The 22589-nt window shown below is 56.5% G+C and overlaps 1 protein-coding gene across 5 annotated transcripts in view; it reads right to left on the minus strand.

Annotated features, from left to right (window-relative positions):
- Positions 1–3938: 3938 nt before the first annotated feature.
- TLN1 (talin 1) overlaps positions 3939–22589 on the minus strand; it is a 51711-nt gene continuing 33060 nt past the window's right edge. For 3 of the 5 annotated variants that reach the window (XM_033164627.1, XM_033164629.1, XM_033164626.1), the window contains 30 exons: positions 22253–22450; positions 21611–21750; positions 21377–21470; positions 21154–21243; positions 20882–21004; positions 20611–20754; positions 20007–20168; positions 18972–19112; positions 18602–18783; positions 18312–18444; positions 17879–17980; positions 16862–17032; positions 16517–16666; positions 13722–13823; positions 13434–13553; positions 12992–13138; positions 12415–12581; positions 12140–12323; positions 11855–11980; positions 11193–11309; positions 10898–11083; positions 9182–9289; positions 9019–9021; positions 7210–7315; positions 6880–7004; positions 6532–6657; positions 6384–6446; positions 6019–6201; positions 5187–5315; positions 3939–5028 (listed from right to left, as the gene is read on the minus strand). In XM_033164627.1, the coding sequence (XP_033020518.1) occupies positions 4897–5028; positions 5187–5315; positions 6019–6201; positions 6384–6446; positions 6532–6657; positions 6880–7004; positions 7210–7315; positions 9019–9021; positions 9182–9289; positions 10898–11083; positions 11193–11309; positions 11855–11980; positions 12140–12323; positions 12415–12581; positions 12992–13138; positions 13434–13553; positions 13722–13823; positions 16517–16666; positions 16862–17032; positions 17879–17980; positions 18312–18444; positions 18602–18783; positions 18972–19112; positions 20007–20168; positions 20611–20754; positions 20882–21004; positions 21154–21243; positions 21377–21470; positions 21611–21750; positions 22253–22450 (3954 nt within the window). In that variant the 3' untranslated portion in view covers positions 3939–4896. The remainder of the gene's footprint in view (positions 5029–5186; positions 5316–6018; positions 6202–6383; positions 6447–6531; positions 6658–6879; positions 7005–7209; positions 7316–9018; positions 9022–9181; positions 9290–10897; positions 11084–11192; positions 11310–11854; positions 11981–12139; positions 12324–12414; positions 12582–12991; positions 13139–13433; positions 13554–13721; positions 13824–16516; positions 16667–16861; positions 17033–17878; positions 17981–18311; positions 18445–18601; positions 18784–18971; positions 19113–20006; positions 20169–20610; positions 20755–20881; positions 21005–21153; positions 21244–21376; positions 21471–21610; positions 21751–22252; positions 22451–22589) is intronic. The other 2 variants (XM_033164630.1, XM_033164628.1) reach the window with 1 other exon arrangement.

Consider the following 22589-nt stretch of genomic DNA (forward strand, 5'->3'; position numbering starts at 1 on the left):
TACTTTTATGTTGTTTATTTTTTTTCCTTTTTTCCTTTTTTTTTCCTTTTCTTTTTTGTTAGCTGGTTGTATTGTATGTGTATATGTACAATATGTACAATATACTTTGTTCAGAATTGGGAAAAGAAGACGCATACAACCAAAATGATCATTGTATATAATTATATTTAAGTTTTGTATTTGTGGTGGATTTTTTTTCTTTCTGTTGTATTTGTAAAATCTTTAATAAAAAAAAGAAAAAGAAAAAAGAAACGGGCTGGTGCGGGGAGGGCAAGGGAAACCAGTCTGGGTACTGGTCCCATTATGTTAGAGCACTTAGCAGATACCAGCCTGTTAGGCTCACAGGCCTTGGGGCAGGCATCGCACTCAGGGCTGTCTCTGCAGTGCAGGACCAGCTCCTCAGGCTTTAAGGCAAAGCCTGGAGATGCTGTGGGGGCTTCCTCATGGGAAGGTGGGGCTCTGCCCCTGAGCCCCTATTGCCCTTTCCCTCCACAGTCTCTGCTGCTGTTTCTGCACACCTGGCTAGGAGGGAGCAGCGGTGGGGGCATTGTGGGGAGCTCAAAAGAAGCTGCTGGCAGCTCAGTGTACTGGCTGTTTCTGGGGAGCAGGCAGACTGGCCTGTCCTTGTTCCTGGAGGGGGTGGGTGCTAAGATGTTAGGGAGGGGGGCAATAGAGCAACAGCCTTGGCAGAGGAGGGAGGGAGGGTTCAACTGCCCAGGCAGCCTGAGGTTCACACCCAGGACCTGGAAGGGCTGGATGACAGCATCTACTGAGGTCAGAGAAAAGCACGAGAAAGGACACCTTCTCCCTTCTTGCTTGCTCAAAGCCACAGAGAGAGCTTCCTGATTCTCCAGCCATCTGGCAAAAGGAGGGCCAGGCTGGGGCTCAGTCTGACAGAGACAAGGGGCTTCCTCGCAAGGAGGATTCAGCAGCCAAGGAGACCCAGGAAGGGCTGTGTGAAAGACACAACAACCCCTCAGCCTCAGTGGGCCTCAGCAGCAGCAGTGAAGACTAATTTATTTGAGATGACTCACAATATGAAAGTACTATAAAATATATAGTGTTATGGCTCGGGGACCAGAGTCTGTTAGTGAATATTAGAAACTAATATGTGGTAGTATTTAGATAATATTTGGCATATGAAGGGAAAAGACAAGCTGCAGAGCTGTGACAGAATTCATGGGTTGACCTTGCAGAGCCACTGAGCAGCAATGGGGAACCAGCATGGAGTCATTGGGGGCCTTGGCAATGCAAAAGAACTGTGCCCCCCCCCCCAGGAGTGGACAGACAGGAGAATTGGCAGGTTGCCAAGGGGATGAGGACATGATGTCACAGGAAAATCTGTCATTTTTTAAAAATCTAAAAGTGTGCTGGGAAGGTGTGTGGCAGGACTCTGTGGGCTGCTGTGGAGACAAGAAGCAGGAAAAGACACAGACCCTGGTTGAGGGCCAAGACCCCAGGAATCTTGAGCATGGCTCAGCATAGACTGGCTAGTAAGAAGAAGCTGCACTTCCCAGTGGAAGAGGCATGAACTCTGTTGCTTCTGCATCCCAAAGTGGTGATGGGAGTGGGTGGCCTCAGTTTGGTTCTCCTTGGAAGCCCCCACCCCCAATCTCTGCCCCCATGTCTTACCTTCCTTTCAGCCTCCCAAACTGGGTGGCCCAGTCAGGTGAGAGGAGCCTTTGTCAGCTGTGGTTGGCCAGGCTGTTTCACCGCCAAGACGAGCCTGGTAGCACCCCCACAGAAGAGCCAGGACTGAGGTGCCCAAGAAACAGAGGGGCTCCCCCTTCCCCCTCTGGGAGGAGGCCAGATTTGGCCATGGCTGCTGCCGCCGCCTGTGTTTGAAGCGCCACGCCATACCTGGCATTCTTTCCAGGCTACAGAAGTCTGCAACTGCTAAGGAGACGCTCCCATAATAAACTTGCCTCAGGACCGCAGCAGATGAGGGAGGAGGGGGAGAGCCCTGCATGTGGGGCTTAGGAAGTGCAGTGGGTGAGGTCTTGTGGGGCCAGATGGCCTTCCTTGCGAGAGAGGCAGGGAAGTGCCAAGCCAGCGGGATCACCAGCTGGGCAGGGAGCACATAAAGAACAGGGATGCAGGTGGCGTTCTGGTCTAAACCACTGAGCCTCTTGGGCGTGCTGATCAGAAGGTTGGCGGTTCAAATCCCCATGATAGGGTGAGCTCCCGTTGCTCTGTCCCAGCTCCTGCCAACCTAGCAGTTTGAAAGCATGTAGATAAATAGATACCACTGCGGCGAGAAGGTAAGTGACATTTCCGTGCACTCTGGCTTCCGTGCACTTCTGACCCGTTATACCAGAAGTGGTTTAGTCATGCTGGCCACATGACCGGGAAAGCTGTCTGTGGACAAACACTGGCTCCGTTGGCCTGAAAGCAAGATGAGCACCGCAACCCCAGTCGCCTTTAACTGAACTTAACTGCCATGGGGTCCTTTACATTAAGAACACTATAAGAACCAGCTGGATCAGGCCAATGGGCCTTCTAGCCCAACATCCTGTTCTCACAGTGGCTAGAGAGTTTTCCCATGGGAAACCAGCAGACCAGGATGGATCCAAGTTCAAGAGCCCTCTCCTCTCTTTTGGCTTCCAGCAACTGGCATTCAGAAGGCAGAGCAGAGCCAGTGAGAGCCCGCTCCTCCTCCATGAATTTGTCTAATCCTCTTTTAAAGCCATCCAAGTTGGTGGCCATCCCTGCCTCTTGTGGGAGGTAGTTCCAAGGGTTAACTATGCCTGGATCATATCAGTAGCCCCAATAAAGACTTTGGACTATGCAAGCCCAACTTCTCATGGCCATCCAGGGGCTCCCTCTCACCCCGCCTTTCTTTACAGGTTTGTTGTGACGATCTGAAACAGAAATTGTAAAGTACTTTGCATGATGCACTGCACTAGAAAAGACAATGATGACCACCATTGGCCCAGCATCCTGGATGTCTCCACTACCCCCCCCCCCCCGCCGAGGTGGGAGCTTTGCTGCTGGGGCTGGAGGAAGGACTGCTGGATGCCCTTCTTGGGGCAAAGCTCCCTGGAGACCCGGCTGTCAGCCAAGAGGGCTGAACCCTCCCCTCGTGTGCAGGAAGGGGCCCCTCCACCATTTAGGGGTCCTTTGAGGAGACTCTGGGCTGTGCAAGAGAAGGGCAGCCAAGGGGCTTCTCCACCCCCTCAGCCCAATTTCCCCAAATGGGACCCCCCATGTCAGACCTGTGGTTAGGAATTCCATTTAAAAAAATGTTTCACTAGCAGATGTTTCCTGGAACAGAGATTAAGCTAACCAGCCTGCCATTTCCTATGGATACCACTCTCCTAGATTTGTGTATCACTTGCAAGGTGGCTCAAAACTTATTGTGTGGTGTCTACACCTCAACCCGGTTCTTTATTCTGTATATATTTCCTATGATTGGTATGGGCACACAACTTTGCTCCCAGAGGACATGAATGTGCATATTGAGGAAATCTGTAATACAGAGTAAATACACACTTATTGGGGGTTCAAGGACATGTGCCAAAGGTCAAGGGAGGACCAGCTGAGATTGCCCAGGGTGGCTGGGTGCCCAGCATTTGTGCATGTTCTGCAAAGAGAGCCAGTGCCCCCACCATGTCTCCGTAGGATTTTCTTCCTTTCAGAGGAGCAAATGGGAGTGGCACCTCCTGAGGCGGGACGGACAAGGCTGCCTGCGGGGTGTGTGAGTGGGGCTGGCAGGGCCAGACTTTGCTCCCTGCCTACGGCTGCAGAGAATAAGGCAGGTGCTAGACTGGCTCTGAAACTCTTTCCAGTCTTCCCCAGGGCTCTTCTTGCCCCACAGCTGAGCCCCACTGCAGCGACACAGCATGCATCACCCTCAGGATGGACGAGTGGAGAAGAGAGACCCAAAGGTTGGGGGTGGGTGGGCGTTGCACCTGTTCCACACCACTGAGAGACAGAAGTTGCAGGGAAGCCAGTTTATTCAAGGCAGGCCCTTTGCAGGCCTGGGGGAAGGGGTGGGGGGCGTGTCTGGTTCTTCGTGTGCTGATCACACACACCCCATAATCCATAGAATCATGCAACTGTATAGAGCTGGAAGGGACCCTAAGGGTCATCTAGCTCAACCCCCCAGGACACAGGAGTCCCTCCACCCACCTCCCTTGGATTCCCTGACATAGAAAGGACACAGGCGGCTTATGGATGTATCAAAATTACAAAAGGTGAGAAGCCTCAGCAAGTGGGGGGTGTTTTAGAAAAGGGCGGGTCGAGCCTTGTGGTTTGGGGGTTTGCAGCACAAAGCAAATTTGCTGCTGCTGTTGTAATGGGGGGGGGGGAGTCAGAGCAGGACCTGGAGGGGGGCAGGCAAGTGGGTGCCAGAACGGGGGGGGGGGGAGTGTTCTGGGCCCACACAGGCAGGCACTTGGGAACAAAGAGCAGCTATGACAAGAGAGAAGTGGGGCGCAGAGGCCTGGGGGGGGGGCAGCAGGCAGAGAGGGGGCTGAGGGGGCTGCTGCCTCCAAGCACCCCGCCTTGGCTCCCATTTAAGGCACCCAATATTTGGTTGGAGTGGAGGCTAATCCACATTGCACAGTCAGTGACCCCCCCCCCAGCGGAGCCCCTCCCAGAGAGAGAGACAGGCTGAGTAGCCAAGGCACAAGGAAGATTTCCAGAAGAAAAGGCAAGGGGGCTTGGGGAGCCTCTGCCCTCCCCCCCCCGACGCTCTCCCTGGAAGGGCAGTCCAGTAAGTGGCACGTGGCGGGGGCTGTGGGGGCAGGGCAGGCGCAGGGCGGGCAGTGGCAGGCCTCCATCTCTCCCTGCTTGGGAGGAGGCCTGGCTGGTCCTTGCTGGGGGCGGTGTCGGCATTAAATAGGGGAGCAGGGGGTGGCCGTGGCAGCTCAGGGGCGGAGGCAATGGCGGAACTCAATTTGGCCCTTCGTCCCGCAGCTCCGAGGGCAGGAACTTGTACTGCTGCTGCCGGATCATGGCCAGCTTCTTGCGTGCCTCCTCCAGCTCCCGCTCCTTGCGCAGCATCTCTTCCTGGGCAGCAATGATCTGGGGGGGGGGGGGAGGCAGGGCAGACCGTGAGGTGGGGGGGGGGGAGCAACTGCCCCATGGTTTGCCTTCTTCTCTTGCAACCACTGGGGGAGCCAGAGTCTCACCTGCCTGCCAAGGCAGCCCTGTCCCCCCCCCACCCCTACCTGGGGACTCACCTGCGCAATCCCGCCCACCATCTTCTCCTTCACCACCACAGTCTCGTTCTCTTGGTCCTGGAAGGCGGCTGCTTTCTGAGCTGCCTTCACGAGGTGGTCGGACGCCCTCTTGACAGCGTTGCCAGCGGCCTGAAAGGGGGGGGAGAGAAAGAGGGCTGGAACTGTCCCCCAGAGAAGGGCCGGCCAGGATACAGGCATGGGGGGGGGGGCGGGAAGGGGCCAGCCAGGAGGCTCACCAGCCCTGGCTGCCTGCCCCAAACGAGACGTAGGAAACTTTTTGGACTCTTATTTTTTTGAGGTGTTGGGGGGTGGGGTGGGATTAAGTCAGAAAATAAAACCTTCCCAGAAGGCAAAATCTTCTGAAGAGGCAACAGCCACATCGTTAGGAATGAACTGCAAGAGGGCAGCCGAACCCCTCGCCCGTTCCCCCTGCCCACAGCCAACTGCACCCCCCTTATTTGGCTTATGCTGGACACAGGGTGCAGGGTGAGGGAGGGGTCGGCAGTGTGGGGGGCCAGGGAAGACATGGCCCCCACAAGCCCTTCCTGCTCACCCTTGAAGACTTGCTGCTCCCAAGATTTGGAGAGTTCGAAGGGATCCAAGGGCCATCTAGTCCGACCCCTGCAACGCAGGCCCAATGGGGCCGCCCTGGGCCACAAAACGAGGGCCCCCCATGGGAAAACTCAGAGCAAAGGCTGTCCTGTACCACCTCCCAGGACTGTGCTGCAAGGGCGCAAGGCAGGTGGGCAGCATCAGCCGAGCAGCCCCCTCCCCTGCGCCAGACTTGGGTGTTCCCGAGGCCGCAAGCCCCCCGGTCTCCCCGCTTGCTCACCTGCAGGCGCTTCATGGCCTCCGAGTCCTGATCCGCCTTGACCTTGCACGCCACCAGCAGCTGGGCGGTGGAGGCCGCCACCTGCTTGGCAGAGGAGATGAGCTTCTCCTCGCTGGCGTGTCCCTGCACAGCTGCATTGGCCGCCTCACACAGGTTGTTGGTGGCAGCGGCCACCATCCGCGCCTTGGCGTGGGAGGAAGGAAAGCGAGTGAGCGGAGGGGGAAGCTGGCTGGCCGTTTACCCAGGCAGCTCCAGGCTCCCCTGCAGAGGGCGCAGCTGCAGAGGGGGAGCAGGGAGGGCGACTGTGGCCCCCACAGTGGAAAAGGAGCCTCCTTCCCCCCCCCTTTGGTCCCCTTCGTACTCACCGCTGAAATGAGGCCCTGGGACCACTGCCCATCATCCAGGGCGTTGGCAGGGATGGCACCCACCTGGCAACAGAGAAGGCGGAGGGGGGTGAGCCCAGAGGGTCCCCCAGAGGCCAGGCCTCCCCCCCCCCAAGTCCACAGGACTCACCTTCCCTTGGGCCACCAGCTCTCTCTGGGCAGCTGAGGCTGCTTTCACCAAGGCACTGGTTGCAGCCGCAATGGACTTGGCAGCCTCCAGAATCTGCTCCTCAAAGTTGAGGCTCTCGTCCGCCTGCTGTTGGGGGGAAAGCACAGTCAATGGGGAGAGCAGGGGGGTTCACCTGGCATTGCTGCAGGATTTTGAAGCACCCCAAACCCCACATTCAGAGAGCAGACAATCTTCCCCTGGGAGGGACTATGGTAGCCTCCAGCAGCAGCAGCCCCTGGGGATGAGGGTGCCATCTGGGGGGCCCAGGGGACAGAGGCCCTGCTGGGGGCAGCCCGCCCACCCACCCACCTTGGGCTTTGCCCGTGGCTTCAGCTGCTCCAGCTTCTTGGCGGCAGCCTCAATGGCAGCAGCTGCGCCCAGCAGCTCGTTCTCTGCGATGACGGTGGGATCCTCGGGGTCCACCCATTCCGTCCCTGGTGGGGAGGGAAGCAGGAGTCAGTCAGGAGGACAGAGAGCCATTCCTCCCTCCCCAAGGAGCCCCAACAAGACCCCTCCCTTACTCCCACCCATTTTGTTCAGGTGGGCATTTCTGCTGCCCCCAGACCCCCAGGCTGCTCCGGACTGCTTCAGAGGAATCCTTTCCAGAGAGGGGAAGCAGGGGGACCTGTCCCCACCCACCTTTCATGGCTTCCGCTGCCTGGATGAGCTCCGTCACTGAGCCGGCCACTCGCTTGGAGTATGCTGCCAGCTGCTGCTTCAGGTCATGGCTGGGTTTCTGGAGGATCTGGAGGACGAGCAGGGGGGCAAGAGGTAAGCCATGCCCAGACCCACAGGGGGAGGGCGGAAGGCGGTGCATGTCTTGGGGAGGGGAGGGTTCCCCCTGACAGGGGCTTGCCTGCAGAGCAGGGCACCCAGGGGTGGGAGCCGCGGAAGACGTGGGCTGCCCATTCCCAGGCACCCTGGAAAGAACCACAAGGGAGGCCCCCTGGAGGGTGTAGGGGGTGATAAGGAAAGTCCAAAGGAAGCCTGGGAAAAGGGGCAAGGAAGGTGCAAGAGGCTGAGGGAGGGAGGGGGCAGTTTTCCAGGGAGGGGAGAAGATGGAAAGAAGAGCAATGGAGTTTCAAGGCCGCACGGACTTCCCGGCTCCATGAGCTGCCCAGCAGCAGCAGAGCGAAGGGTCAGGGAGAGCCTGAAGCTGCCTCCCCTGGAGCAGGCTGGGCACCTCTTGTCAGTCTGCATTTTCTTAGTGCAGAAGGAATTGATCTGATGTGTAGAGATCTTTCCTATTCTAATTAATTCAAGAGGGTTCTGGGAGCTTCTCTGTGTGAAAGAAACAGGCAGAAGGTTCCTGATGTTTGGGTTATTCCTTCTGGGAAGCTGAGTACAGTTGGCTTAAACTGGTTCTCTTATCTCTTCTGTCAAGGTCATGCTGACTATAATAGTGAGGCCAGAAAGAGCCTGTTTTTCACTTTCTATCTCTCTTCCTTCTGGTGTTCTGTACATAGTATGATTAGTGTTATGGTTTAGACTTATTATAAATTATTGTAAGTTAAGTCTGCTGCAACTGGATTTCTTATGGTCAGGGCCAATCCTGAATGTATTGGATTTGTGACCATTATGCTCATTTACCTTCAGAAGCAGTAAAGCTCTGCTGGATGAAATATAATTGCCTCCGGTCTATTTTTAAGGAATACTGTTCGTTCCTCTGCTAACTACACATCAGAGTTCTGCTCTGGATCAATATTGAGTAGAATTTCAATGACACCTCTAAGGGAGGCTGCTTGGCCTCAGATCTCAGAATCGCAAGATTTAAAAGGACCCCAAGGGCTCATCTAGTCCAACCCCTTGCAGTGCAGGAATCCCAGCTGCCCTGACCCTGGGGGGCGGGGCGGGCAAGGGGTTAGGCCTGGAAGCCTGGAGGGCCCCACCCAGCTCTGTGACCCTGGCTCCTCTTCCATTCTCGCCCTCCTCCCTTTCCGATGTCCAGTCCAATTCCTGGCCTTTCCAGCCTTGAACTCTGTAGCCACTGGTCTCCTCAAAGCCAGCCTAACCCAGCCTGGGCACCGGAAGTGGGCTAACTGGTGCTTGAACCTGGAACCTTCTGGGCCGCACGCCTGAGAGTAGGAAGACCTTCTTTTGCCCCTCCTTCCCCCAACACAGAGAGGCAGGCAGAGCTGCTGGCTCAGACTAGTCATGGCCAAGCCGGGATTAGAACCCAGAGCACCACTGCCCACCCCCGACCCGAGTGAGATGTTAGCCACACTGCAGCTGGGACTGGCTCCCAGAGGTTATTCACCACAGCACCCCAGAATCCAACACAGCACAGCAGAAAGGCAGTCACACTGCAAGGGCCCAGAGTTAAGGGGGGCAGGAGAGCCTGGCTCACCCCTCCCTTCTGCCAGGAGACTCTTCCCCCATGCGCATGAGCACCCCCCCACCCCCACCCCCCGGTGCCACACACTCCCATGCAGGGCACTCCATACTCACAGGCTGCCCAGAAGAGAAAGAGAGAGAGAGGAGAGAGAGAGAGAGAAAGGGGGGTGAGCAGGGAGGAGAATGAGGCTGCTGGGGGGGGGGGCAAAGGGCCCCCGCCCCAAGATCCAGCCTCCGGCACGCAGCGTCCAGGGCAAAGGGAGGCACACACACTCACCACCAGCACGTGCTCCAGCAACTCCAGGTAACCGTTGGCACACTCCTTGCCAAAGCGCAGCGCCCGCTGCCGAACCTCTGCGTTGGCCTCTGGGTGGTAGGCAGCCTCCTGCGAAAGCCCCATGGGTGAGAAACAGGGGGAGAGGAGACTCCCGCCCCTCTGCCTAGTGCAGGAGCCTGGCAGAGTGGTGCCAGGGCTGGAGCACTGGGCACAGGAGAGAAGCATCCAGAGCCATGCCAGGTCCGGAAAGCCGCTCTGGCTACCAGCTCTTCCAAGATCCTGGCCAAGCCTCCTTTGAATTGTAAAATTGTGGAATTGGCAGCAACCCCAAGGCCTGTCTAGTCTAGTCTAGGGTTGTCATTTGTCTGGTTTCTCCCAGACAGGTCCTCTTTTTGGGGTGCAACATCTCAGTCTGGGCAGATTTTTTGAATTTGCCAAAATGTCTGAGTTTTTGCAAACAGAGCCAGGAAGTGTTTGTGCATGGATCACTCTTAACCTCTTCCTATTTCTACGGTGCGCCTGCATGGTGCATTTTGGGATTGGGCTCATCATCAAACGGCAGATCGGCTGCTGCCTAGACCTCTCTGAGCTGTTGGCCATACTGGTGCCCAGTAAGTTGCCCGTGAGCAGACGGGAAAAATTCCCTGGGGGGGGGGGGTCTCTGCTGGCACCTGCCTTAGCGGGCTTCTCGCTTTGTCTCCCCTTCCCCACCCCAGTGCCTTGTCCACTGATTGCTATTAAGCTGACTCCATTTTGCAATATCAGAAAGATCTAAGAAAAGAAAGAGAGAGCCTGCTACTAAAGAGACACCCCCCCCCAGCTCTCTGTCCTAATTAAAAGCTTTGGGGAGCATTTGGAGAGGAACCATATCACCTCGGGTACCTCTAAACACAATTCTTGAATGTAAGTTAAAATACACAGCTCTCACGTAAGGCCAGGGAAAGCCCCCCTCCCCATTTTTGTGTGTGGGTTGTGTGCCCTATTTTATACATCTCAAAATCTTAGCAGGCTGAAGAACCTAGAAAAGAAAGTGCTGGGGGTTGTGGGGGGGGGGAAGAGTGGAGGAAATGGCGGAAGTGCTTGGCACCCCATTTCCCTTCTAAAAGCTTTGCTCCTTTCCTTTGGTCACCGTTCTGCTTGGATCTTCATATTGTATTTCTTTTTGCCCTTATGTGACCCCCGAACCAAGGAGATAAGTAACTATACAGCCTTTAGAAGTATCTGAAGGCAGCCCTGTACAGGGAAGATGATAAATGTTTCATGTTTTATTATGTTTTAATGTATGTTGGAAGCTACCCAGAGTGGCTGGGGCAACCCAGTTGGTTGGGCGAGGTATAAATAATAAAATTATTATTATTATTATTATTATTATTATTATTATTATTATTATTATTGAATAGGATGTCCCTATTTTCATTGGAGAAATGTTTGAGGGTGCAGTGTGCCCAGTGTGTGCGTGCCATGGAAGGTGAGGGGGCTCCATGTCCTCTTTTTTGCTCTTCAAAATATGGCAACCCTATTCTAGTCCAACCCTCAGCAATTCAGGATTCACATCTGGAGTCTTGTAAAATGCAGTGCCCCCCCCCAGCCCTCCGCTGACCATCCAAGGGGGCCGTGTGACCCTGGCCTACCTGGTTCCAAAGATGCCCCCCTTCAGCTCCCCCCACAGTGAGCATGCCTGCAGGGGGGCCGCGGGCCTAGCCCTCTGCTCCCCACCTTGCAAGAGCGCAGCATGTCGGCAATGGCGCGGCGGCTCAGGTTGGCCGTGGCGATCACGTCCTCCTGCCGGCACGAGTTGCCGGCTGCCACAGCCTTGGCGGTTGCCATGGTGATGCCTTTGGTCATGCGGATGAAATCCTCCGGCGTCGAGGTCTTGGCGGGCGGCACCTGGGAGCAGAAGACCTGCGGGGGACGGGAGGTGGTCAGCCTGGCAGGGAGAGGAGGAGGAGGAGGAGGGTGGGGCAGAGCAAGGGGGCAGCAGCCCCAGCTCCCCTCCCACCAACACACTCACCGCAAGCTCCTGGCGGATGTGCTCAATTGTGGCTTCCAGCGCTCGGGTCCCCTTGGTGGCTTCATCCTCCACGGCCTTCACCGTCTTCAGCAGCGACGTGACGTTGGTGACCATCACCTGCCAAGCAGAAAAGGGTGGCCTTTGGGGGAGGAAGAGGGCTGCCTCCTCAACCTCCTCCCTTGGGTGGCCAGAGAATCTAAGTACTGCACAGGTGGGAGGGACCCCTTGAAGAGAAGAGTTTGGATTTGATATCCCGCTTTTCACTACCCAAAGGAGTCTCAAAGCGGCTAACATTCCCCTTTCCCTTCCTCCCCCACAACAAACACTCGGTGAGGTGAGTGGGGCTGAGAGACTTCAGAGAAGTGTGACTAGCCCAAGGTCGCCCAGCAGCTGCATGTGGAGGAGCCGAGACACGAACCCGGTTCCCCAGATTACGAGTCTACCACTCTTAACCACTACACCACACTGGCTCTCTCCCTTGGGGTCATCCAGTACAAGCCCCTGCAATGACACAACTAAACCATCCCTGACAGGTGGCCATCCAAGCTCTGCTTAAAAACCCCCAAGGAAGGAGAGCCCACCCCCTTCCAAGGGGCCTGTCTTCCCCACGCACCCCACTCCACCCACCACACGTGCCCACGGCCTGCCACAGGGCCTCCCACCTTGGCTGAGTTCTTCAGCTGGTAGACAGCCGGATCATCACCAGACTTGCCCGCGGCAGCCTTGGTGGCGCTGATCAGGTCCCCGAGGGCCTTGGCCACATCCTTCACGGCATTGATCAGGACCACCTGAGCGCAGAGAGGAGAGGACATGAGCAGAGCCTGCCGCTGGATCAGGCCCAAGGGGAAGCCAGCAAGCAGGATTTGAGTGCAAGAGCCCTTGGGTGGCCAAGGGAGAGGGAAGGACAGATCCAAGGAGAGGGGCGACCCAGCCCTTGTGGCCCTTACCTGCGTCTCAGGGTCTTCGGACCCCAGGCTGGCGGCCCCCAGCTTCACCACCTCCGAGAGGCGTGTGATGGTGGCCACGGAGGACTGGGCGGCCTGCGCCAGTTTCTCCTGGCTGGCCGTGGCATTCTGCACCAGCACCTTGGTGTCCTCCACCAGCGCCTTGGCCGTCTTCAGGATGCCCTCCCTGCCAAAGAAATGAGGTGGGGGGTCAAGAGGTGGCCAGGAATTCTGGAAGGCCTGTTGGAGGCCGCACGGGAACTGCTGGGGGCCGCTACCTGTGGTCGGCAAAGGTCTCTGCATTTTCGCGGTTGAGGGTCCCAGCCGTGGCAAACATGATGGTGGTGTCCAGGTCGGCGATGATGCCAGAGACAGCGCTGGCTGCTGTGATGCAGGCCTGGGTTCCCCGGTTGCCTGCCTGGAGGGCGGCCAAGACATGGGACACCTGTGGAGGGAGAGAGGACAGCTGGCTTCCCATTGGCACTGGGCCTGACCCCCAACACCGTCCCAGGAGAAGATCCCAGGGGAAGGAGACAATGCATGCATGTGCTTGTGTGTAGAAAAGTTAGGAGGGGATCTGCTGGATCCGGCCAATGGTCCCTCTAGCCCAGCATCATGTTCCCACAGTGGCTGAACTGCCCAGGGAAACCAGCAAGCAGGATCTGAGCACGAGAGCCACTCTCCCCTCCTGCAGTTTCCGGCCACTGGCATTTGGAAGCACTGCTGCCTCCGACCTCCGAAGGGAGAACCCAGCTGGCAGAGCCAGCTCCTCTGCCAAGAGGCCTCTCTGGCTCTGGAGCTGCTGATGCCACTGGGCCCTGGACTCCCCCCACCCAAGCCCAGGCAGGCAGGCACCTTCTCGGAGACCCTGCGGGCACACTCAATCAACTCCTTCTTGGTGTAGGTGTCGCTGGGGCTGCACTGGAGGGCTCCGGCCTTGGTCACCAGCGCCGCGCAGCCGTGGCCCAACTCCTGCACCCGGTTCTTTATGTGAGAGCCAATCTGGAAGGGAAAGAAGGCTGTGGGAGCCTGGCTGTGTGGCCCTCATATTCTGCTCACAAATCTGTGTGCGGCTACTGCTTCTCTCCCCCAGCCCCACCTGACCTCCAACCACCCTTTCCTCATTCCAGCCGCCAGAGGCGACAAGGTCCTTCTCAGCCAGCCCACTTGGGGGCGCTTCTGGGTTCAGGAAGAGCAAGCAGAAGAACTCAACATTGAGACTCACAGCTCTGGCCAAATCAACCAGCTGCCTGCCCCCACCCCACTGCCCAACTACCAGGGATGCCCCCCTCCTCACCTCATCGTTCTCAGCCGTGATGGCAGCTGGCTTAGCCTGGAGCGCCAGCTGTCCGTAGTCACTGGTGAGCTGGTTGGCCAAGGTGCCCAGTTCATCCGGGTTGGTGGTGGATTTGGTGACCTGGAAGAGGATGGGGGAAGTTGAAGGGGGAAGAAGAGAGGGGCGTCCCCAAATCCTGGCAGAAGGCAGCTTGGCCCAGGAGGCGGAAGGAAGGGGGGGGGTTCTCAAAGGGGCCTGGCCCAGAACCTCCCATGGAGGCCTCCCCCACAACACCCCCCAATGCCTCACCATCTCCTGGACGGTCACAGCGATGGCCTTGGCGGTCTTCACCATGGTGGTCTGGTAGTCCACAAACGTCCCCTCCGGCTCTCCCACGGGGCCCTCATCCAGCTGGGTGGGAAGAAAGAGAAACGTCTCCTTTCAGAGGACACCAAGGCTGCCTCTGGCCCCCAAGCAGCTGAGCTCCACTGCTGGCCCTGGAAGCACCCTGGCCTCTGCTGTAGGAGGCCCACCCCTGGACCCAAGAGGCACCCAAGGAGCTCCCAATGCCTTTCTGGAGACAACCTGGGGGGGGGAGGGAACTTCCTGGGGAAGACCAGAAGGGAGTGCCGTATAAATCCAAGGTGGTGGGTTGGAACAAAGGCACTGGGAATTCCAACGTGTGGCAGTCACTTGGGGATTATGATTGAGGAATTATGTAATATGAATCATATCATTACTGGGCCTGATTCATAAGCATAGGTTTCTGATAAAATCCCACAAGGCTGCGTGTCTCCCTAAAGGCTGGCAAGTCATGTTTACCATGAGAGCAAGAGTCTCTGCTAAACCAAATGGTACTTTGGCATTCCTGTGTTAATCCTAGGTTCTTTGATTCCTAACCCTAGAGAGGAGATTGCTAGCAAAGGTAAACCCCATCAGGATGTTAGTCTCTCTCTCTGCTGTTTATGGCTTTTCTCTTCCTTTCCTGCAATGTCCTGTTTCTGGCTATCTATCCCATCCGTTCATCTATCCCATCCTTCGATGTAGGAATGTGGTGGGTTTCCTGGGTTTCTCATGAGGTCATTGTTACCTGATCTCAACCACGTGAAGACTTCTTGAGGTGTGCTGGAAGTAATCTGATTGGTTCCTACTACTGATGTGTGTGTAGATGTGATTGGTTCTTTTGAATCTGCATTGCAATTCTCTTGGTTAATAAAACGACCTGAGCTGGAGAGGTGGGATCTCACTTTTGCCCACACACACTCAGAGGTCTTGCAGGACAAAACCTCATGTGAGTGGTTATTTTCTCAGAGTCCAATTCTCCATGTTGCTTTTGGAACGCAACACAACGTAAAAGGGAGCAGATATGGTCTGATTATTTTTTCCATGTCCAGAGTGGAAATCAATCCAGCAAACACAACCGACTTCCAGTGGGAGGAAAGGGCAGATTGACCATCTTTCTGATTGCTCTCTGCTGTCAGATCATTACGTGGTGATTGACAGCAATCAGACAGAAGGTTTGATGATCAAATCACTCTGGGATAAAGTCACGCAAATGCTCTGACCAAGGCTGTTTTCGGCTCTCGGCGCCTGGGGACTAAAACGGGCTGGTGAGCCAAGGAACTGACATCATGTTCAAATGCCACGTAATAACCCTTTATGGGTATAAGATCTGCATCTTCTCTTTCTTAAACATTTATGGGACAAGATAATCTGTAACTTAAAAGAGATTTCTCTGTCTACTGATAAAATTTCACAATTGGAAAACTTGCAAGAGCCGCTTTCTGTCTTTAAGAAGAAGAGAAGGAAAACTGGTTAAGTGTCCAAGGCAGAGCAAAAAGCCTCATTTATGTTTGACAATAAAGATTAAACATATGAGGGAATTCCTCATGTGAAAAAAATCATTGTTTCTTTTTCTTCTTTTAAAATAAGAAACTTGGGAACTGAAAGAAAACCGGCAATTATTTCCTGTGTGGAAAAAGAATATTGTTGTGACAGCGATCTTAAGGTGGAAATCTTAAAGTAGAGTCGGGAATTATGAAGAGATTGAGTTGTTAATAACATCAAAAACATCAAAAGCAACCAGTTTGACAAATATATATTTGGCTTCCCCAGTGACTGTTGGTATTGTTCGGCAGTTGGTGGCTGAACAATTAGAAATGATCAGATCGATGTTTCATGAAAGGGGGGAAGAAAAAGAATCAGAGAGATATGAAATGAAAAATGGAATTGGAGATTAGATTTCAGACAAAACTGATGAAAAGTTGGTAAGACTGGATGATGAAACACCAAAAGAGGAGAAAGCAGTGAAACACATGGACTCAAAATAAATATTACTGAACAGAAAGTGGAGAAGATGGATGTTATGGACAGAACGTCTTAAATAACGTTTTTTATGTACCGTATTTTCCAGCGTATAAGACGGCTGGGCGTATAAGATGACCCCCAAGTTTTCCAGTTAAAATATAGAGTTTGAGATATACTCAACTGCAGATTCTCCACCCGGCGTATAAGACGACCCCCAACTTTTGAGAAGATTTCCCTGGATTAAAATGTAGTCTTATACGCCAGAATATACAGTAACTGGTGGATGGAAAATTGGAGGTCCTTTTTATCTTTCTTAATTGTATCTTTTCCCTTTCTCTATCTTTTCCTTTGCTTTCCTTTTTCTCTCTTTCCTTTCTTCTTCCTCTTTCTTTCTTGTTCTGGTAGTTGTTTCCTTTTCGGCTTTTTAAAATTTATGTTAGTTTTCTATATCTTACCATACTATGAAATATTTAAATAAAAATCTTAATATGAATGCAGCAAACACAATCAGGATTTGTGTTTGCTACTCTTTTCAGTCTTCAAATGATACACAATTGATTACATTCCCCCTTAATCCTCAACTGTAATGCAATTAGGCAATTATGTAAAATTCTGCTGCGGTGGAGTGAGATAAAGAACACTTTTGTGGGAAGCAGAAAACTGCAGCCAAAGAAACAGTCCTGCGTGTGATTGGGGGGGGGGGACAGACCCTCTTGCCTTCTCCCCTCCTGTGGCCTTGGTGGGGGGGTCCCATTAATAGTCAAAGGGGGAGTTGCGCTCTGGGGAAGGAGTCGCACCTGGTTGATGGCTTGAGTGATGGAGTCCACCATGCCGCCAACCACGCCTGCTGCGCTGGCTGCCTCGTTCAGGGTGGCCGTCAGGTCCTCCACGGCCTCCTTCATCATCTGTGCAGACTCCTCGAGAGCTTCCTGCGTGTGGGCTGCTTGCTGTGGGGGGAGAAGGGGATGCATCACCTGCTCTCCCAGAGGCGCCCCGATGCTCATCTTCCACAGGTGGAGGCTCTCCGCCACTTCCCACCTGAGCAGACACTGGTGTGGCACTCCCCACCTGCCTGGCAGGCCCCTCTGGGAACGGCAGAGCCACGCCAGCCTCCCTCTCCCTGCCCCACACCCAGCTGGCACCTTGGGGTTCCCCCCGGCCTCCTTGGCCGTGTAGAGCATCTGCAGGGCCGACTCTGCCAGCGTCTTGGTCTGGTCCAGGAGGTTCATCTGTTGCTGGCTGTTGAGGGTCTTGGAGGCAGCCCCCACGGCGGCCAGAACCAGTGGCTGAAAATACTGAGCCAGCTGAGACACCTGGAGGGAGAGAAGAGGCAGGTGAAGGGGGGGGAGGGGGCAGAAGCAGAATCCCAGTCTCCCCGGCAGGGGGCACACAGCACCTGGGAGGCCAGCCTCCGGCAGCTCCTGCCTTAGGCACCCTGGGTGCAGAAGAGGGACCCTCCCGCAACGGCTTTTGCCATGTGATTCAGTCACAAGGATCAAAACCTCAGCAGAAGAGGAGAACTGCAAGGAGGGAGGCAGAGAAGGAGGAAGGAGAGGTGAAGGGGCTGCAGCCTGAAGAGTCTGCCAGGAGAACCCCTCGCATGCCACTCTTACGCCACAGGAGGGCAGGAGATCTCCCCAGTGAGCGCTGGGGGCCAAGCACCCCTTCTGGACTGAGCTTGTTGCTTTGCTCATCAGCCTGGTTGCCATGGCATTGAAGGCAAAGTCTCAGGTACGCCAGAGACCCTGGAGAAGAGATCTCTGGCCACACCTGAGGCCTCGCCCTCAATGCCATGGCAGCTGGATTGCCCATCGCTCTCTCACCTGCAGCTCCTTCCAGAATCCCAGGCCCACGGAAGCTCCCTCTCTGGCACCAGAGGTCCATAAGCCTCCCCTTTGCTTGCTGGTTTTCTTCCCCACTCCAAATATGCCATCATCCCTCACAGGAAGATCCCAAGCCAGGCTTCCTGCACAGGCTGGCAGCAGTGGCTTTGCAGGGATTCAGGCAGGTGGGCTGCCTGTGGGGACCGGAGTAGGAACCTTCTGCCTGCCCAGCAGCTGCTCTGGCCCTTCCCCTCCAGCAACTCTCGTTAGGCAGCCCTTGGCTCTGCCTTCTTCCAGCACCCACATCCCTGCCCCCCCAGCCCACCAGCCCCTTACCTTGTGCCCCAGCTGGGAGGCCTCGGCTCGCGCTGCCCCAGCCACCGGCTCAATGAGGTTGCTGATCTCCTGGACGGCCGTGAGCATCTGGTTGTGCAAGGCCTGCGAGGGAGGGAGAGTTCCTGGCAGGCCCGTCTGGGGAAGGGGGCACGAAGCCCACCCACCTGCTGCCGTGATTGGGGAAGACTCAGCTGCTCAGAGCCCCACGGGTTCCCCCCACCCCACAAACACTAGAGCCCAGCAAGCCCTCCGGCACACAGGGGCAGCTCCTGACTGGGAAGGTGCCGCAGGCACGGCAAAGGGACTAGGCAGAATTTGTCCCGTGTGGGCTGTGTGCCCTTTTTTCACCAGGGAAAAGATGCTTCCTATTCCAAAGACTGGTCCCCTGCCCACTGCTGGCATCCTGGCACTACTCGCTCGCTTGCTCGTTCACCTCTTGAGAGATGCCCTCACGAGGGGCCAGCTGCTGGCTGATGGCGGCCAAGGACGCCTGGTCCACGTCCCGAATGCACTTTGTCAGCAGCTCAATGGCCTCGTCGCATTCCCACTGGCCAGGAGCCTTGTCTCTGCCAGGGGGGAGGGGGAGAGACCATCAGCGTGGCTGCACCCACCAAACACCCAGAGCGGCCGACGCCCGCCCCCCCCCCCCAGCCTGGCCCAGCCTTGCAGCACAGGAAGGCATGGCAGGCACCCAGCACCCCCACCTGGTGCTGTGGTTCTCACCTCATGTTGGTGATGAGCTTCTTGATGGAGTCGGAGACGGTCCGCGAGTGTCCGGCCAGCACTGACCACTTGGGCGGGTCCTTTGGGTTGACGGCCAGAGAGCGAGCTGTCTGGATGAGGCCGGCAGAGCTCTCCAGCATGGTCTTGGCAGAGGAGATGATGGGCTCCATGGCTCTGCGCCCCTGCGGGGGTGGGGGGAGCACCAGGTGGTCAAGGGGAGGCTGGCAAGCACATGGGGGCACAGCCAGGGCTCTGAGAACCCCCCCACCACCAAGTCTAACTCCTTGTTTCTCCCAAAAGGATGCTGCCCTTGGCAGCAGAGGAAGTATCTCCCCACCAGGCCCTGACTGGGTCCTGCCCCCTGACTTACCTCTGGGCTGATCTGAGCAGGAACGGTGGCAAACTCTGGGTTGGAGGCAAAGGCGGTCAGGTTGTCCACGGCCTCAATGAGGGGGGAAGTGGCCTCGCGGCATCGCTCCCGGTTGTCTGGGGTGAAAGCCCCGTCCAGAGCCTGCAAGGAAGGACAGAGGGATGGGCAGCACTGGCCTTTGGACTTCCTGCCCACGGATTAAGCCCACAGCCGAAGAGGACGGGGGGCTGCCAAGATGGACTCCCCACCCCAGCAGCTCCTCCAGGGACAGGATCCCCTGAGCTCTCCATGAGCAAGGCCAGGCAGTTTGGTCTAGGCTGAAGGGTTGGGGGGGGGGAAACAGTTCCCTTGTAGAAAGCAGGCCCTTTAGGTCGAATCCTTCAGCTCCAGCCAGCGCTGCCCCTCCCCTGAATCTGCTTTTTGTCAGATGCCAAATATTTCTGGGATTGCTCAGCCAGCAGCTCCGTTCCTGGCAGATAAATCTAGTGGCGCAGCACAGAAATGGACCTCCTTTGACGTCCAGCAACTGCACCAGTGAATTCTCCAGCCTGGCTCTGAGGTTTTTCTCTTTGATTCATGAAGGTAATGATCTAATCTCTAATCACTAGCCCTCGTGCGAAGGGCCACTTTCCACTCTGTATCACAGACCCCAAAGCACCCTTTCAGAGCTCCAGCCCCTGGCTCAAGACTGGCTCCCCACATTGTTTCATGGGCTGAACACTAGAGACTGGAGCAGGGAGCCATTGCTCTGTGTGGGGAAACAGGGGGAGATTTCCCTTGGGAGCTGGTGGTGGCAGAGCAAGGCCCGGGAGGGGCTGCCTCACCAATGCTTGCCCTTGACCAGAGAAAAAGGGGGAGAGAAAAAGAGTGGGGGGGGGGAGAAAAAAGAGAGAGAGAGAGTAGGAGATAGGGGAGAAAAGAGAAAAAGATTTAGAGGGGAATAGAGAAGAGAGACAGCAAGGAGGCCTTCCCCCCATTCCCAGGCTCATCATGGTGTAATCCCACCCACATACCCTGACACCTGTCAACCAGTACCTTGATGGTCTTGACCAGGTTGGCGGTGCTGTTGGCTACCTCCTTGGCAGACTGGACGAACTGGCGCTTGGCCACAGGGTTGGCGGTGCGAGATGAGGCCAGCCGGCAGGTGTTGCAGAGGGCAGAGGTGTGCTTGGCCACAATGGTGGCAGCCGACAGGACCTGCGGGAGGCAGGGGAGGCTCCTCTATGTTAGGCCATGGCAGGTGGATGGCAGCCAGGGAGGTGGGGGGCCTGCAAGTCCTCCTGCCTGGCCCCTGGAAATGGGCATGTGGAAACTCGTGGCACAGGGCACAGGAAAACCCTTCCTTCATTCTCCACTTTGGACCCCTGCTGAAGCCTTGCTACCACAGCAGGTCCTCCAACCTCCCTGTTTGAGGTGCCTCCTTGCTTACGGCACGGCACCACCAACATATTCAGCTGGACTTGGGTGTGTTGCTGGCTTCTATCCTGGCCCCTTGCAGGACTTTCTCCCTGACGAAGGACTAAGCCAGCAACAGACACACACACACACCCCTCACGAGAGGCTCTGGCTGTGCTGCACCCCACCCCCCACCCTATGGCTCCCTTGCACAGCTTGGCTGCTGCGCCACCCGAGGGTTCACCTGGGACTGGGTGCAGGCCGGGTCAATCAGGTTCTGGCAGGCCATCTGGATGGCTTGGTTGGCTCTTGCAAACTGGGTGGGGTCCACCAGGCCTTGCTGTCCCGCCTGGCTGTTGGGGTCCGAGACGCCAACCAGGTAGGCAGCCTGGGAGCAGAAGGAAGAGAAGCGAGAGGTGGTGGGTGGGTGGGTGAGCAATGGAGCAGCAAGACGCTCTGCCTGCACCCCAAAATGAGAGGCTCCCCCATTCCCTCTTTTCCAGGGGCCTCCCTACCTGGGCAGCGGCTTCCGTGAAGCCGCAGAGGGCCTTGGAGGCGGTGCTGATGGAGTCGCCAAACTCGGGCAGCTTGCTGTTCTTGGCATTCTGGGAGATGCCGGCCATGGCTTCCCCCAGCACCTGCAGAAAGAGGGAGGGAGGGAAGGAGGGAGAGGGTGGGTGCCAGGCCTGGGAGGGGAAGCATAGCCCCCCAGGGCTGGGATCACACAAAGCAGCCACTGCCCGCCCCGCAAAAGAGAGAGTCGTCCCCCCGTCCCCCCGCTGCTCACCTTGGAGTTCTCCATGACACTGTCCAGGCAGTTGAAGTACGACATGTCGTTGACGGCCTGCGTGGGATTCTCCAGTAGCTCTCGCACCGTCTGGGGAGGGGGAAAGGCAGCTCAGGACTCCCCCACCACCACTGCAGGCCCCTCCTAGAGACTCCCCTCCCGCCTGGCAGGCTGTGGCCCCCACAAAGCAGCCTCTGTCTCCCCTCGCTGCGCAGACAGTTACCTCCAGCTCCCGCAGGGCATTGTCGCACTCCTTCTGGCCGGGCGCTTGCTGTGTGCACATGGTGATCAGCTGGTTGATGCTGTCCGTCACGGCCCTGCAAGGACAGAGGCAGCCCATGAGCCCCTCCTGGAAGGAGCATCCACAGCCGCTTGGACGAAGCCCAGCCCAAAAGACAACACAGGGCACCTCCACTCTCATCTCCCGCCCTTGCCCCCACCAGGAGGGAGACCCTACCGGGCAGCGGCTGCCAGCTGGTTCTTGAGGTTGGGGGCCGCAGGATCAGCAGAGAGAGCCTTGGCGGCCAGGAGGAGCTTGCTGGACGACATGGAGATGCTCTTCAAGTTGGAGACCACCTGGGCCTGGGCTTCCCTGGACTGTGGGGAGAAGGGGGGGGAGGCAGAAGGAGGAGTCACTCAGCCATCCGCTCCAGGCCAGGGTTCACCCAACAGCCCCACTGCCAGCCAACCAGCTTGGCATCAACTTGTTCCTTGGGACGAGGGGACACTCCATTTTGCACCTGCTTTCTTTACTACGGTTAAAAATCCACGTAAAGCCAATCTGCTCTTTTAATAGCGAGCTGTCATGGCTCCCGGTCCCAATCCAGCCAGGTGCTGAGCCTGAATGGAGGAGCAGAGTGGGACTCCCCGCCTTGCCCTCCGGGCTTTGTCTGGGCCAGTGAAATGGCCATTTTGCACCGGGGAAAAGAGGCGGAGCCCGGACTGAGCAGCCTGTCCTTCTTCCAGAGCTCGTTCCTCTGGGGAAGATGGTCCCCTGGCACTGCCCACCTGAGCCCCACTCTAACCCCACTGTGCGCGCACACACATGCAATTTGCCACCCTGTGTATACAGCCTTCCCTCCCCAAGGGGGTCTCTTACCGGTGACTGGCCAGCCATCTCCACGCCGGCCTGCAGGAACTCGTTGAAGTCTTGACCAAACTTGCCGGAGGCCTTGGCCAGGTCCTGGGGGGTCCCGCGAGACGCCTGCACCAGCTCCGTGGCCGATTGGTTGAGGCCAGCGGCTGCCTGGTTCAAGTGACTCTGGGCCTCCTGGAAGTTTTTGCCACTGGGGGGGAACTGGAGGGAACGAGAATCAGCTTCAGGCATGGGACTCACAACAGGGCTATGCCCCCCCCTCCCTTGACATGCAAAGAAACACTGCCTATCGGCCAGAATAAATTACAGCAGCACCTCTTCCATCTTCAGAGACAAGACC

Source organism: Lacerta agilis, chromosome 11 (assembly GCF_009819535.1).
Source record: "Lacerta agilis isolate rLacAgi1 chromosome 11, rLacAgi1.pri, whole genome shotgun sequence".
In the NCBI taxonomy this organism is placed as follows: domain Eukaryota; kingdom Metazoa; phylum Chordata; class Lepidosauria; order Squamata; family Lacertidae; genus Lacerta; species Lacerta agilis.